Raw genomic sequence first — 16,701 nt, forward strand, 5'->3', positions numbered from 1 at the left:
GACAAATTTGTAGCAAAAGCAAGCATTCCAACATCCTTGTTTTTGTCACAAAAATGGCACAAATTATGTCTCTAGAAACCATCTTGGATTATGCTGTTATGTACATATCTTGTATGGTTCCTTCTAGTATGTACTTACAGGGATGGCGAAACATTTTTTCAAGTGGGGAGGGGTGAGGGCTGGGTGGTGATTGGAAGAGAGTAGGCTGAGTTGTTTAATCCTTTCAGTCCTATCAAGAGAAAAGGTTAAATTATTTTCGCGGATTGGATGTAAGTTACGCTTACAGAATTTGTAGTTTCTTTAATTCCTTTTGGCTCTTACACGGAGCAGTATTGTTTCAATCAATCTTTCTGTATTTCACACTATGTGAGGCATTTACACAAGTGTACGTAAGCAGGAGAACAAATTAGCTGATAAATAATCATTAAACTGAAAGACATTAAGTTTTTTTGTGTACAGTTTCTAAAGTAGTAGCAAGGGCTTTCTTGTTGGACACCGTCATGCTCCGATAATCGGCAGCAGTAGGTTTCCTTTCTTATAACCAAGAAATCACTTATTTTCCTCTTTGTTTTCACCACAAGTGCTATAAAGTAAATATTCGGACTGTCTCTTGGTATTCACTGAGGTTGACCTGGGGAACTGGGGCTCCAGTGTCTATTGTCCCGAATCCACTCGACTTTGAGAACAACGCGACAGCATTTACATCTAAACAGGTTTATGACATGTTCTCTAAACCGTGCACTGGTGAAGCTGTAAACCACTGGATTAACACTGGAGTTGAACATGGCCAGAAGTATGGTGACTTTGTGTTGGTAGCTAAGTAACATCAAGTGTGGTGACAATTGTATCAAGCAGTACATCACACAGACTGGCACCCAACAAATAGTGTAGATTATACTAACCGTTATCACCGCTATAGTAGCTTTCTTTTTGGCCAATGTGGCTTTTCTCTGCAAAAGAGGGATTTGGATCAGTGTCTAATGTCACGCATCCAGCCGACTTTATGAACAACCCGACAGCATTTACATCTGATTTATGACCAATGTTTGTGCTATATTCCCCCAGGGTGAGAAGGAGCTAATTCTTAAAGCATCACTGACATCGGTACAATCAGTTCATGATCTGACATTTGAAGAGGCTTTTTCACGGCTTTGTAGCTCAGATTATTTATATCATTACGTTTTCTTATTTGTTAAATAGAAATAACTGTTAAACGACGGAAAAATCCCAGCTTTTTGTCCAACGAATATGCTTCCCCAGCCGTACATCAAACGTTAAAAAGAACAAAGATGAACTTAAAAAACTTTTTAGGCTGACAGGTTTTCAAAACTCTTAGATGAACTAGAATCCTTTTTAATCTCCCTCAAGTTTGGTCATTCGTGCCGTCTTTTGTATTTGCCTTTTTGTTTATACCTTCTTTTCATGTTCTGAACGGCCTTTTTTATGTTCAAGTTAGATAGATAGAGATAGATAGTTTATTTGTAAAAAGCTTGCAGCTACTAAGCTGAATTGTGTATTAACAATATAATATATAATATAATATAACAGAATCTTACAATAGTGAGTCCTAAATAAATAATAACATCCTATAAATATAAAAAAGCTTAAAACTGTTAAAATATATACAACGTCATCGATCTCATTTACAAGACTCATCGAGCGCTAAAATTCGTTATCAATACATGATCTTACTAAAAAACTATTTCAACTCAACTCAATTTGGTGACAGATCCTACTGTTAGAATTATGATAAATTTGGCAGTTTCTTTAATGTTTGGTGCGCTGTTACCGTCTCGTGCTGGGGGAGCTTGCGTGCCGTAATGGCACTGCTGTAATACAGGCGAGGCCTAAGCTCCAGGCAGGTCCAACCAAGACGGGCTGGTTACAAAAGACTGAAAGGACAAACTAAAAGCAGCGCCTGGTCCTAACAGGTTAGGGGTGGTGTATGGGCCTAGATAACCCACCCAACAAAACAGCAACTTGTTACCAAAACTGCAACAACACTATCCACAGAAACGCTGGGTCCAGGAAACTAGCTAGCAAACTCTAACGAAAAAAGTGGCTCCATGACAATTCTGAATAAAAGCCCAACTCAGGAAGTCCGGAATTTGAATTAGAGCTTTTTGGGAACCCGAACTACCATCTGCATTGGAGCATGGAATGTGCGCACCATGTTCGCGATGGACTTGGTCTGGAGGTATAGAGTGACACGCAATGGCTCAACTATCCTTTTTCTCAGGGAAAGATAACGCACATTCAAGTGGTGTGGAGGAGCTAGCTAGTGAAGCAAGGAAGGCTGCAGCTAAGGGAGGCCTCAACACTGTGTACGGGATCGCTACTCAGTTTCGTGGACAAAGTAACACCTGCACCAAGCCAGTTAAAGATAAGGAAGGGAAAGTGATAACATCTGAAAGGGGAAAAGGCTGAAAGACTGATTCAGCATTTCAAAGAAGTGCGTAACCTGTCAGAGCCTGATGACCCTTAAAACGATCTCAACATTAACACTGACCAACCCTCTCTGGCCCAAGTGGAATTGCTTCAGAATTGATTCGCTTCAAGCAGAATAACTAAAGGAAGATACCATCACTGCATCCTTGGTGCTTACCGAGCTCTTTGCTAAGATCTGGAATCGTGAAGTGTTTTTTAAAGACTGGTTCATTGGGCTTATATTTAAGATCCCAAAGAGGGAGGATCTCAGTAATTGTGGCAACTGGCAGGGCATGACATCTCAGTCCATCCCCAGCAAGGTCTTCTGTAGAGTACTTCTCAAAATGATTGACAGTGCCATAGATCCTGAGTTGAGGCAGTAATAGACTAGATTTCGCAAAGGCCGAGGCTGCATAGATCGAGTTTTTGCTATCCGGAACATTGTTAAGCAATGCACTGAGTAGAATGTTTCCTTTTTTATCAACGTCATTGATTTTGAGAAAGATTTCGAAAGTACGTGTTCAATGTGAGAGTCTTTGAAGGATCCTGAGGGAATGCGGATGACCACCTAACATTGTTTCTATCATAGGGAAATTATGTACACTATGAATGTAGTGTCATCTTGAAGAATGCTCCGACAGAGTCATTCACCGTCAAGTCTGGAGAAAGACAGGTTTGTATTCTTTCTCAATCTTTTTTCAAGTAGCCATCAACTGGCTGATGCTTGAAGCAACCTCAGATCGTCTCCATGGACTCCAGGAAAGATGTGACGAACTAAGCAATTTTTCAAGGCAAACCGGTCTGTTTATCAACCTTAGAAAGACCTAGGTTGATGTACGCGCATGCCCCTACATCACTCCCAATCACCATCAGTGGGGAGGAACTGGAGTGCATTGAAAATTTTACCTATATTGGAAGCCTTTTAAGTAGGAAAAAGGGTGCCCATAAAGACGTGAAGTCCCGCCAAAAACCATAATCATGGCCTTATTATGGCTTTTGGTCTCGCCTAACAAATCCAGAGGTGCAACATCTGGGCGTCTAAGCAAAACAGCCCCAAAACTATAAGATCAGGCTTTACAACAGCAATGTTAAGGTTGTCTTTTAGTATCGCTCTGAGCGCTGGAGAGAAACGAAAGGAGATATGAAAAAGGTCGATTTCTCTCATGACCACTGCCTCTGTAATATCCAAAGGACCAACAAGATTACTAATGAGAAAATGCATAAGAAGACAGATCAAGAATCAAGAATCACAGTCGTTGGCTGCGGTGGCTTGGTCTTGTCATAAAGATGCCCAGTGACAGGGTACCCAAAGTTGCTTTGGGATGGACTCCAACTAGAAAAAGGAAAATAGGCCGGTGAAAAACAACTTGGCAGAGAACAGTGATGAAAGAGCCGGAGGAGTTCGATCTAACACTCGGAAAAACGCTGGCCAGCAAATGACAGGACAGGTTTCATTGGCGACGTTTTATTGCGGCTGCATGTCTTAGACGGGATGAAGAGGTCGAGTAAGTAAGAAAAGGATAGGGATTAACCAGCTAAGGAAACACACTTTTGGTAACACCAGCGTAAATCATTTTCAGCTTTTGTTTTGTTATGAAAGGTTTTCGTTTGTCTCGTTATGGTCTTATTTGTTAGTAAAGGCCATGGTTTGACCTTTTACCGCAGGTCTTCACTAAGCAACCATGACGTTTTCTAGTGGCTGAATTGGCTTATTAGTATTACCAATGCATTTAGAAATTGATTCAGTGAATTTCGGTCTTCCCTTATAGCTGGACTTAGATATAATTCACAAAGGAAATCGTTTCCTCACTCAGTGATCATCACTGAAGCCATAGCGTCGGCTACTTTAGTCTGTTCCCTTGTTTTTTTTTGTTAAGAAAATGTCTTGCGTTGAATGCCTTGTTTACGTAACGATAGTACCAGTGTGGGTCAAATCCACTTGCTGATCTCTTGCATACTCAAAAACAACCAAGGTCAAATTTCGAAAAAGTCGTTTTTCCCATTGATGATCATTTTTGATAAAACTTTCATGAATGAATCTTCTTTTCCGTACAGCTATAACTTGCCGCATTCAGTTACTATTATAAACAATTTGGTGTTGTATTTACAAGTAGTTCGATTTGTTATTTTTTGAGCAAAGACGAAGAATTTCAGAAAGCCTTAGCGAGACCCGTGTGGTTGCTGAAAGTTTCATTGTGCTCTAAGGAATTACCCACCAGCTATACTAAGGTTACGTCAGAACATTTTGTTGTTCAGTAGTGCATACCAGTGGTGTAGATGGTACAGCTGGCGTCACTTCACACCACAGCTTGTAAACCACTCTTGAGTACAGATAGCTCATTAAACTAATGGGTACGATTCCAGCCACTACACTCCACCCAAAAGTGTAAACTATTGGAAAGATCTGACCAGGCCACTGCTCACCGCAGGTCCCTAGATCCGCCCTATAAGTCTTGACAGCAAAATTAGGAATATTCCAAAAGAACCCAAATAACCAGCAACCGGTGATGATGAGCTTCAGCTTGGTTTTCGTGAGTGTTGAACGGCTAGCCAGCGGCTTTACTACTGCGTTATATCTTAAACAAAAGAATAAAAGAAAAAGAACGGAGAAGTATCATCAGTGTGGAAGTGGAACAAATTATGTCTTGTTAATTTGAAAAACAAATAAATAACTAGATAAATCCAGACACTGAGTGAAAATTAGACAATTGCACGGGCTATTTACATAACGACGCCATTTGACTAGTACGAACAGAATCCTACAGTTTTTTGCTTTCTTGTGCAAATTAGGGCTTTTGTTATTTTAACCTCTCTGGGATTACCAAATTTAAACATGAAAAGAAAATCGAAAAGGATTCTGGTCGTAGTAGTAAAGTGACGCCATAGTGCAAATGGCCTATATGCCTTATTCGCACGGCGGCCATATTGTCCCGAGAGACTGAAAAAGCTTTGTTTTACCACCCTCGACCTCGCAGTGAAAAACTTGGGTGCTTGGCTGGACAGGTAAAAGAAAGCTACTTTAGTCTCTCGGGACAAAATGGCCGCCGTGTGACAAAGGCCCATTGCACGATCGTAATTTGAGTATTTAAGTTTGTTGTTCTGCAAGTTATGGTTATTGACTTTTATAAGCCAGTTGAGTTAGTCATAAATTTAAATAGCATAATGATGCAATAATGAAGTGAAGTCATCGATATTTTTATCTAGGAGGAGAAGAATTGGACTGGTAGAATTAAAACAGTTTTATCAAGGAACGGAAGTTTAATCCTGAAGCGGCTTTGTTTTGCCTTAGTGACTCAAATACTCGCTCGCTGTAGATTTGAGTAACCTCACTGCTTATAAGCTTGTGTGACCCTTCCTGCAAATTAAATAATAGATTTTGATATCATTTCCAAAGAGGAACAGGCTTTTATGATGTAAACTTAAATCTGGAAATATGAAGTTTTTCAGTGGAGCAATTAAAACGTATGTGGTCTAATGTGGAAATGACCTGAATTAATCATTACTACAAGCCTACAATCTTAATTTAGCTGAATTATGTTTGTTCCTGTTTTAATACATGTTCAAGTCCTTTTTCTTGGTACGTTAGTAACCGTTGTCAAATATATAGTATAGAGGCATTACAGTTGGATTAAGATTGATAAGGGTGTAAATCTTTAGCGCGTCTAAAAGATTTCGCCGCGTTGGTGTAGCACTGTATCTATTTTGCCAACTCATATTTAGTTGGAAAACAAACAAAATTCACCTTTCGATGGAAATTACAACCAGGGTAAACACAGATACTGCAGCTGCTGACCAAGACATCGGTCCTCCTGTAATGAACTTGCAAAGCAACAAGCCTGTTGTTCCAGATGGGTGTTCGAATGTTGGCCCAATGACGAACCGTATTGTGACAAACACTGCTACCACCATATCAGCAACGGCCAAGTTAAGCAAAAGCGTATTCATAGGCGTTCTCATGGACTTGTTTAAACGAATCACTAGAACCACCAGGGTGTTTCCAACAAGGTCCATAATAGCCATAATCACGAATGCCACGATGAGACAAATATTCTCCACGGATTTCATTTTTATGAATCTTTCGACTAAAAGACAATACTGCTATCACTATACAAAACCGTCTATGTTCTTGGAAACGTTGAAGGTCATGTCCAATTTTCATGCTCTTTAAGGTGACTCGACCCAGTTTTTTTGAGGGGGTACCATCCTACTTTGAAGCTCTCTGGTATCCCCACCTTTACTTTTATCATAAGTCTAACACATAGAATGGATAACATATAGATCAATCTACAATATAACATAAAATTTTTGGCGATCGGAGTAAATGTCACGTGGTTATAATGCCACGCCCCTTTGAGGTCTGAGTCGAAAATCTTCTGTTGCCGGCATTTTTTCGTAAAAATCTCTCGGCTACACATAGTGCGCATTAGTGCCTTGCGCTGAACAGAGTTTCACCAAAATCGCAAAGACCCAATTCGAGCAATTCAGCGGTTTCCAAATTTAGGTCATAATTTATGCGAAAACGATAAGCAAACTTTACACGGATTATGTCTAATAAACTATGAGATTCATCTCTTTATTTTGGGCATCGTTATAACAGATGGGTCCTTGCAAGTCAGCAAAACGCTTTAGGGCCTTGTAAATGCGCGCGATTTCGAGCAAAGCAAACATATAGAAATTATAGTTTTCGCTATTTGTTGACGTTTGTCAGCGTTTAAGAGTCCTTCTCACGAAAAAAGCATTTTCTTAAAAATTCGTAGTTTTTTTTCCTTCAAATTTTTTCAGGGCCACAATTGATTAACTAACTACCCGGACTCTGAATTTCATGGTCATTGAAAAACTGTGACATTATCTTCTATAAGCCCAAACTTGAGTAAACATTGAATATTTTTAGCGTTTTGGCTGAGTTTGTGCTTTGGGAGTTGTCTATTGTTTCTAGTCTGTCATTATACAAAATTCTTGTTCAGCACGCGTTCAATGACCGCGCTTGGCTGACTTCCGAATGCTCGGCGAGATATGATTAATTTTGGTACAGTGAGACAGGCCATCGCGTGATACATAGAGGTTTAATTCACAATTTTCAATCAATTCTTGTGCTTCTTGTGCCTTTGCAAAAAAATCAAGAAGTGCTACACACTAAATCTACTTATTATTAAAAAAATGTCATTTTTTCGTAGGTTTAATGCAAGCCAATAATTAAACTAATTCGTGACGGGAATATCTCGGTGAGCATTCGGAAGTCAGCCAAGCGTGGTCATTGCACGCGTGCTGAACAAGAATGCTGTATAATGACAGACTAGAAACAATAGACAACTCCCAAAGCACAAACTCAGCCAAAACGCTAAAAATATTCAATGTTTACTCAAGTTTGGGCTCATAGAAGATAATGTCACAGTTTTTCAATGACCATGAAATTCAGAGTCCGGGTAGTTAGTTAATCAATTGTGGCCCTGAAAAAATTTGAAGGAAAAAAAACTACGAATTTTTAAGAAAATGCTTTTTTCGTGAGAAGGACTCTTAAACGCTGACAAACGTCAACAAATAGCGAAAACTATAATTTCTATATGTTTGCTTTGCTCGAAATCGCGCGCATTTACAAGGCCCTAAAGCGTTTTGCTGACTTGCAAGGACCCATCTGTTATAACGATGCCCAAACTAAAGAGATGAATCTCATAGTTTATTAGATATAATCAGTGTAAAGTTTGCTTATCATTTTCACATAAATTATGACCTAAATTTGGAAACCGCTGAATTTCTCGAATTGGGTCTTTGCGATTTTGGTGAAACTCTGTTCAGCGCAAGGCACTAATGCGCACTATGTGTAGCCGAGAGATTTTCACGAAAAAATGCCGGCAACAGAAGATTTTCGACTCAGACCTCAAAGGGGCGTGGCATTATAACCACGTGACATTTACCTCGATCGCCAAAAATTTTATGTTATATTGTAGATTGATCTATATGTTATCCATTTTATGTGTTAGACTTACGATAAAAGTAAAGGTGGGGATACCAGAGAGCTTCAAACTAGCCTGGTACCCCCCCCAAAAAAACTGGGTCGAGTCACCTTAAGGCAAATTAAACCCAATGCAACCCCATGCCTGCGTAGCAGGCGCTTGGAAGTATTGGGCGTAAGAAATAACGGGCGCGTCTCCCTCTTATGCGCCCGTTCTTTCTTGCGCCCACTACGCTCAAGCGCCTGTTACGCAGGCTAAAATAAACTTGAAGGTAGCAATTTTTGAGCCAGCTACCTGCGATTTTTTTTTATTCAGCTTTTGTGTGATTATTAGGGAAGTTTCTAGGGATAGCTACTTGGGGCTGCGGTCTTGGTATAAAATTAAAGTATAAATACGGTCCATGTTGTGTTATTTGTTATTTGGGGGTTGTAAGAATGGATGTAGTGGATCCTCTTACCTTTCAAAACACTGTTTCTGTTCTGAATGTCCCTCAGTTGAGAAGATGCTTAGACGGTCAGACTTACCGAGTTCGACTACTTGATTTTATTTTTTGAACTGACCGTGACTTAATTGAAAAAAACATTGGTGCAAGCGTTTTACCTGAGAAAAATCAATATTTATCGGCTTAATGAAATGGATAATGTTCTGACAGTCACGCTTACGGTCGCTTATTAGTTCTGTCCCTTGATCTCTTTAGGGGTAATTTCATATATTCTTTAATGCAGCTCTGATTTTCCTAGCCTGTATGCAATGCTCTATACGTTTTTCCACATTTTGTTTGTGATGGAAATAAAAAGACGCAGGCTATACCGAGCATGGGAGGAATGGCCTGAACTGCAAAGTCATAGTTTTCCAAGTATAATCAGCTTGAGGGACCGTCCCCTTTTTCTGACATATCTAATGCAATAATCCGTATCAATTAACGGCATTAGCGTCCTTGAAAGGACTAAAGTCATACCATAACGTGATGAACGTCATTATCTGTTGACCAGAATTTAAACAGAAGGCAGCTGTTGAAACGGAAAATTCGTCAGATGACATTTCGAAGCGAGCATAACAAAGGGTCTACTCCGTTGACAAGCCTTTTGAAATTAAAATGCTTCAGTATCATTTCACATCAGACAACCTTTTGTTTACAGATCATTTCTACTTTATACCATTTTTAGGTAGAAGCAAAAAATAACATGTCGCCAGTTTTTTTTCACCATCATCTCTTAGAGGCAAGGGTAATGAAGGAGACAAGGTGAAATTAAAGGCTTGCCGTCACCGCTTAATGTCTCGATCATCTGAATTGAAACAAGGCCTTAATCAGGATATAAACCTGATTGACATTTTTGGCCAAATGAATTAATTTCTGCTTCAACCTCTTGCTAAATATTCATATGTAAGATACATTCGCAAGTCTCACTCCGTTGTAGAAAAATAACAAAACTTAAAACAAAATGGGCAGTAAAACTTTCAAGCGATTAAAAACCATCACGTATAAGATTCGAGGTTCAGCTGTACAAAAATATACCGAGAATACACTAATAACGGTCTAGTGCTTCTTATGCAACAAAAGGAGATTTTTAAGTGATCAGATTTTCACCTCATTCGTATAATTACGCTTATAATTCTGTGGTCAAGATATGAAAATAACATCACTGAACTTAAATTAATGATGGAAATCTCTGAAAAGGAAGAAACAACCGACTGTTTAATAGAGGGTCACGTAAAACGAACGCTAGATGAGGTTGAGTTTTAAATTTCCTTAAATCATAACTAAAAAAAATGAACTATAAAGTTATAAAAGGTCAGGGTAAACAAAAAACACGATTCGTCGCTAATTGTGTTTGGTATAAGATACTGTAATTCCCTCAATTAAAACAAATATTGAATTTTTGAAACGCGACAATCAAATCTTAAGAAACATTTACAACGAAAAAGAAGATCCGCGCGCTCGGCTAGTCGATCGAGCGTGGATCGTAGCGGCTGACAAACCCGGCTGGCCCACAAATATCTCTATATATCTGTTACCGTCCGCAATGTTGTCATTAAAAATAAGACCGTAATGTTGGTCCGTTGTTTTAACTGGTTTTTGCGGCCGATTTGGCGGTCATGAATACTTTTGGCGATACATTTCGACTGCAGTAGTATTTACAGAGAGTACAGAAACAATTTCGACCAGAAGCTTCAAAATAAGAGCGAAAAATTAGTTAAAACATTTGTCAGTGCATCCCACCTCTCAGACGAGTTTGTTTGGGTCGCGAGTTATGTTTGTCGAAAGCTTTTCAGTTCGGGTTTTTACCGTGAAAACCTTGCTTTTTTTCCCCGCTGAAATCCACTTTTGAATTCCTGTTCCACTGAGGCAAAGTCAGAATGAACTTTTTTTCTCGGCCTTGGATCAAACTGGTTTCAGCTCCGCGCCAGCATCGATCGGCCTTTGAACCCGAGTTGAATTTGCAGGAAAACGTGCCTTTTTTTTCAGCTCGGTGACCGAAATCAGGGCCATAGTTACCAGTACGCACGTGCATATCTGAAAAAGTCGTGCACAAAAAAAAAGATATATAATGAATAATTAATAAAGAATAAAAAGTTCATTCTAAAAGGAAAGCAAAATATCTTAAGATAATTATTTTGAGAGCACAGTTTGCCTACATTCATCAACCCTGGTTGTTTCTTTGAAATCTACTTTTTTTCTAAACAACTCCCAAATGTCGGTTTCCAGAGAAACGAAGAAATTTATTAATGTACCGAATCTTGAATAACGTATACCTGTGCATCTAGTGAAAAGATATATGGCAGGCGTTTTTGCTACTGAACATCAATAAATCAATAAATCCTGGGAGTAACGACAAAGGCGACGGTGACGGCGACGGCAATGAGCCCAATAAGCAAATGAAAAACAACAAATTTTGCACTTCCAGTGCGCTTTTCTGTACAAACTGTGCGAACACAACCGTAAATTTCCTTTTGCGACGTTGTTTGGAGGGCGTAAACACAGGGGCAAATTAAATTTCTTCTCTGAGTCCGAACTTGGGTGCGATCCCCAAGACTCCATACGAAGTTGACCTATATTTGCCATTTTAAGAGAGTTGAAATGAAAGTTAAAAAAAACGCGCATTCATTTTGATAGCTAGGGACGTTTTCGTTGCCCTCGCCGTCATCGTTGCTAAGGCACCCTATATTCATAAAAGTGACAGTTCCATTTTGGTTTTACTGCAAACTCGTATGATCAAATGCGGAAAAGTGTCCGCGGATAAGTTGGACAAATTGTTTACAATACAAAACAGTGCGAATTTACAAGGCATCGGATTTACTTTGGATTTCGGATTCAAAATCTATAGAGACTTGACCAAATCGGTACCTTTTCAGCTCGGATTCACGCGCAACATCTGCTTAAAAACGACAAAACGAACCCAGTAACAAAAGAAAGTAGAGATCAGTGAGATCAGATCAGTGTTTTTTTTGGAGAGGGGGGCGGGGGGGGGGGGGGGGGGGTGGGTGGGGTGGGGATAAGTGCAAAGCGATTTGGAGAATTGTGCGTACCTCTGAAAAATCCTGACTACGCCCCTGGAAATCATACTAAATACGCTAAGGACAATGAAACTAGAAAGATCTATAGACATGTATTTATATTCTGTATTTAAATTTGTTTTTAGTTATTTCTTAATTTCTTCCACAGTGTTACTCATGAGTCCGCGGCAGATGTCCTCCTTCGATGACGTCACAACAACATTCGTACCCAGCTCCCACGAACCTCGGTAATGGGACACAAGAGACCTAACTTTAAACAGCCATGGAAACGCGAGGATTTTGTCAATCACGATAATTTTTTCGCAAAAGTAATCAGAAAAATAAGGAGATTTCATTTAGCGAAAAACATTTTGGGGGTTAGTTGCACTTTAATGTAATTTATATATAACTTATAACGGGGTTCAAGGGCATAAGTTTTTCAAAACACCAGAAAGCTTCGAAAATAATTCCGAGCTTCAGGTGAGACTTGAACTCATGACCCTCCGAGTTCCAGTTAGATCGGATGCTCTAACTACTTCTGGAGGCTCTATGATGAGAAGGGTCGAAATTTAATGATAATAGCATTTAATTTAGCAAAAGGGGACTGTATCGGGGACTAGCTCGAAATCGGCCGTCCACCAACCTACAAGACTAAGGCTGTAAAATATAATCCGGAAGAAAGAGGATATTTGATTCAAAAGTATTTTGACGCTGCTTGATATCTTGACAAGTTATGTATGGTAAGTATCCCATAATGTACACCCTTTCCCATCACAGGCGACTTCATAAGCCACATACAGTGATTAAGGGAGTTTCATGCAGGCGCCTGAAAATGTTATTTCTGACGAATGAGCCCGCGAAGAAGACAGAAATAAATATTTTGACGGCACGAGATGCAACAGGGCCTGGGTACTAGGCCGGGTGCACCATGGGTAGCCATATCGGGGGTATATAAGGCTGCGTATATCACGTGTACGTCATCTAGGCTTACGAACCACCCTCTCTTTGGTTTTTCTTAACGTTCTTATCGGCTCTTTCTTGCGTTATATCCGTCAGCAAAGACGAAGTGTCCGATCTCATTTAGGAGAATAACAAACAGTTAATGGACTCGTTTATAGATTTGTTAACAGACACCGTTTGCCAAATCAAGCGCGCTAACGAATATTTTGCCGAGCAGCAGATGAAAGAAATTAAGAAACTAAAGTATAACGAACCACGTAAGTTCAAGAAGAAGGCCAACGAAGACCAGTTTCAAAGGATCCACAGTGCAGAATTTTGCGGCCATGTAGCGTACTAGGCCGGTAAGAAGAAGAAGACCACTCTTTCAACTCTCAGCAACAGATCCTCGCCAGTGGGAACGCCGGCGTCCACCTCAAGTTCACAGATGCAACCCAAGCCTCTTATGTCAAACGTTCCTGTTTTTCGCCTTCTCGTCGACCCAGCGTCGGTACCTGTTTTGCCTGTGGAAAGCGCTCCTGTTACCCGACGATGGACAAGCCAAACATCCCAAACGGCTTCATGAAGGACAACAATCAGGTGCAGTCTATTCTAATTTAGTACTGAATTTTTTAAGCGGCAAGGCGTAATATGGATCAGGATTGTCTCGATGTTATACCAGTTTCTTCTGACTTTCACCCCGCTAGTTTTAGGCGCGGTTTAGAGCTCTGAGTGTACCGTTGATATTTCTATTCTACCTTCAGTTTGGGGAATATTTTTCATAGTGATCTATTTCTGGCATACTTTGCTAGTTTCTCTGTTCATTTTGAATGTTTTTAGTCTAGTTACAAAATTCCCTTCTTCCAGCTTTTTATGTTTTTTTTTACTATCCTACAATGCCTCTGCACGTGTTTACAGTTCTTTTTGTCCGTAGCTGTTAATGAGCTTCCCAGTCTCAACCTCCTTTCAGAAATTTTTTGCATTCCAATATCATTTACCCGTTTTCTGTTTGACCCGCCGCTCCGTTTAACAAAGGTTAATCCTGGATTTTAGGCACGTTTGCACCTTTTTCTACGAACAGAAATTCAAGTGCGAAGACTTGTCCATGGCCACTTAAATTTTTGAGATGGGGTTTTCTTTATTTATATTTTATCTCTAGTGCGGTTATCGTAATTTTCCCCGATCACCGTTATTTCCTTGCGTTCACCTGGGATCTCGGCACCTGGATTTTAGGTATTTTCTACTTTGCGCGCTTCCCTTTGGGTTCTTGTCAGCCTCCCTCAAACCGCTTCAGAAATCAAGAAGAAGCCAAGGTATCCCTATTGCCATTTTTCTTTACTATGGTCTAGCTATAGGAGGAGGAGCCTATCGCGTTCAGGCCAAAATTTACAGTTTGCGGGCTGTCCATGCCGATTTGCCTTAGTCTCGTTTTGTTCGAATTCCTAATGAGGAAAAGTCGCTGTGGGAGCCCGTTCAAATTTTCTCGTGGCTTCGTGTTCATAACACTCTCGTTGGAAGTATTAGTGCCACGGATGAACGCATTGCTAAATTGTCTCACGACCTGGTGGCTTTGTCTGCATATTAGTCTTCCTCCACAGTCCATGTTCTACGCGTCCCGTGTGTAGCTGGCCAAAGTATTTCCCTCTCGAGTTGCGTGGGATCCGTCGCGTGTATCATGGCCTGATTTCTTTTCTCAGTTGTTTACTCAGTTGTTTCCTGGGATAGGATTAAATTAACTGCAAAAACCGTGGACGAAGATCCTGCTAGTTGTAAACGTTGGATCTCTAGAAAAGAGATCAAATCAGCCACAATATAAAGAACAAGAACGAGAAGTCCGAAGACTACAGCAAAGCTGATTTAAAACAACGTGTATTGTTTTTTTTATAACAATATTTCGGCTGGCCATACCAGCCTTCTTCAGGTTTACAGATGTTACTGAACTTATGTAGCAATCACAATATTATATAGTTGGAGAATGTAGCAATAAAAGGGAGAGGCGGAAATGACGTACAACATAAAAACTGGAAAGGAAAAATACTAAGGATATGGATTACAATTATTCATCACGGCGGTTTAGGCCATGATATTCTGGGATAGCTAGGTTTTCCTGTCCGTTGATTCTTTGTATGAATTTGATTTTTGGTCGAACAATGTTAGCCTCTCAACGGCAAAATTTATTGAGGGGTTCCAGTTCGCTTCCAGTGAGAGTAAGCTCCGGCTTCTCCGATGCTTCCTATTCAGCCTGCGGCGCTTAAGAGGAGCCGGAACCTGAACTGATTTTTCATCAGGATTGGTCGGAAAGTGTGCGTAGATCGACTTGGAGAGAACTCAAAGCGGTTTGTCTTGCCTTACTAGCCTTCGGGAGCCCTTTACATAATCAGTCTTAGGTTTTTTGGTATTCTGACAACCATAACGTCTAATCCATTCTTCGCGACGGCAGCAGGAAACGCGACCTCCTGGATTTAGCCCCAGTTGTTTTTCAAATTTGCTCCCATCATTGTATTTCGTTCGAGGTCAAGTGGATCCCTAGGGACGTGAACGCCAGTGCGGACTGTATCTGCAAACTCGTTGACTTCGATGGTTACGGCCTCAACGATTCCGTTTTTTTTCAAGGGCTAAATCACCTCTTAGGTCCTTACACTATTTACAGGTTCGCCTGTAGCTTCAACGGCGAGTTGCCTAGGCTTAACTCTCGATTTTTTCAGCCAGGCTGTTAGGCTGTTTATGCCTTCGCTCTAAATTGGAGTTAGGACGACAACTGGCTTGGCCCACAGGTTTGCCTCATTGTCAGAGTCATCAGACACATTGGGCTCTGCCGCGCTTACGGGAACCCTTGTTCCTCCCCTATGGAAGTCAGCTATTTTCTGGAATGTTTCTACTAGAGATGGAGTGCATTGGAATAGTTTTGTTGTCGACTGGGTTTTATTGCCTAAGTTCCAGGGGTTATTTGTTCCAGGGAAGGCCCGTAATTCCCTTTTCAGATCCAGGCCTTTATTTTTTGGCGTCATAGCGCTTCGAGTTTATTTTCGGCGCCCCAGACCTCCCTCGTCCCTGGCGGGCTTCTGCTCTACGCCGCCTGACGGAAAGTGTTACCTGTGCCTCTACACGCGTGTTATGCGTACCTTTAGGTTTGGACCCATTGGGTTTTTGACCCCCCCCCCCCCCCCCCTTCCGCCCACTCTCCTCTCACTTCCCTTTTCCGGTGTTTTAAGCTCGTTTTTTTTAAAAAATTCTTTTTTATTTCGTGCTCCTCACATTTTCTTCTTGTATTTTCGATTATTTTTCAGATATGTTCCGCTCTGGTTTCTAGCGCGGGCCCAGAATTTCCCACCAGTGGGTTGAATACTGAGGCTGACAGACAGTCTACAATGCAATCGACGGTTGTGGTTGTGGTTGTGGTTGTGGTGTACCTTCGTGCTTCTCGCAAGTAAAAATGTTTTGCTGCCAGTAAGCTTCATTCCTGGGCCTGTCCTGCCAGTCCCTGCCATGTTGCCTTGTATTTGCAACACCTCATTGAAGAGTCGCACTCCCCGTGCGTCTTAGGCTCGGCTGTTTACGGTAGTAAATGGGCTCATACCATGGCGGGTATCCCCTCTCCCACGGATAAACCGATTATTGAAGGGGTTAGATGTGCTTCCAAAAGGTTTTTTGGTTTGATGAGGTCTCCATAATTAGGGGGAATTATATTTTCATGAGGGTTTCATGATCATTAAGGTTCTCAAAAGCAAGAACGACCAACTTTGTAAGGGCGATTAATCGGAGTGATTTTTTCGGAAATTTATGGCCCTGCTTGTACCTTGCCCATTTTTCCATCCCTCTAGCTCCAGGGATCTCATTTTTAGGCCCATGTCTCGCGGGAACAGCTCCTTTAAGTTAGTTTCCCAGGACGAGC

At 40.8% G+C, this 16,701-nt stretch overlaps 1 protein-coding gene across 1 annotated transcript; it reads right to left on the reverse strand.

Moving 5' to 3' along the window:
* Positions 1–4,657: 4,657 nt before the first annotated feature.
* LOC140938349 (QRFP-like peptide receptor) lies at positions 4,658–6,492 on the reverse strand. The gene is made up of 2 exons (XM_073387836.1): positions 6,170–6,492; positions 4,658–5,003 (listed from the first exon to the last, which is right to left on the reverse strand). Exons 1-2 carry the CDS (start codon positions 6,490–6,492, stop codon positions 4,658–4,660), a joined length of 669 nt encoding a protein of 222 aa, XP_073243937.1.
* Positions 6,493–16,701: the final 10,209 nt, after the last annotated feature.

This window comes from Porites lutea, chromosome 5 (genome assembly GCF_958299795.1).
Source record: "Porites lutea chromosome 5, jaPorLute2.1, whole genome shotgun sequence".
Taxonomy (NCBI): Eukaryota; Metazoa; Cnidaria; class Anthozoa; order Scleractinia; family Poritidae; genus Porites; species Porites lutea.

Coding starts and splice junctions, on each gene's coding strand:
- LOC140938349 (XM_073387836.1), bottom strand. CDS start 6,492: ATGAAATCCGTGGAGAATATTTGTCTCATCGTGGCATTCGTGATTATG. Junction 5,004..6,169: donor GTTGTAATTTCCATCGAAAG/GTGAATTTTGTT, acceptor CTTTTGTTTAAG/ATATAACGCAGTAGTAAAGC.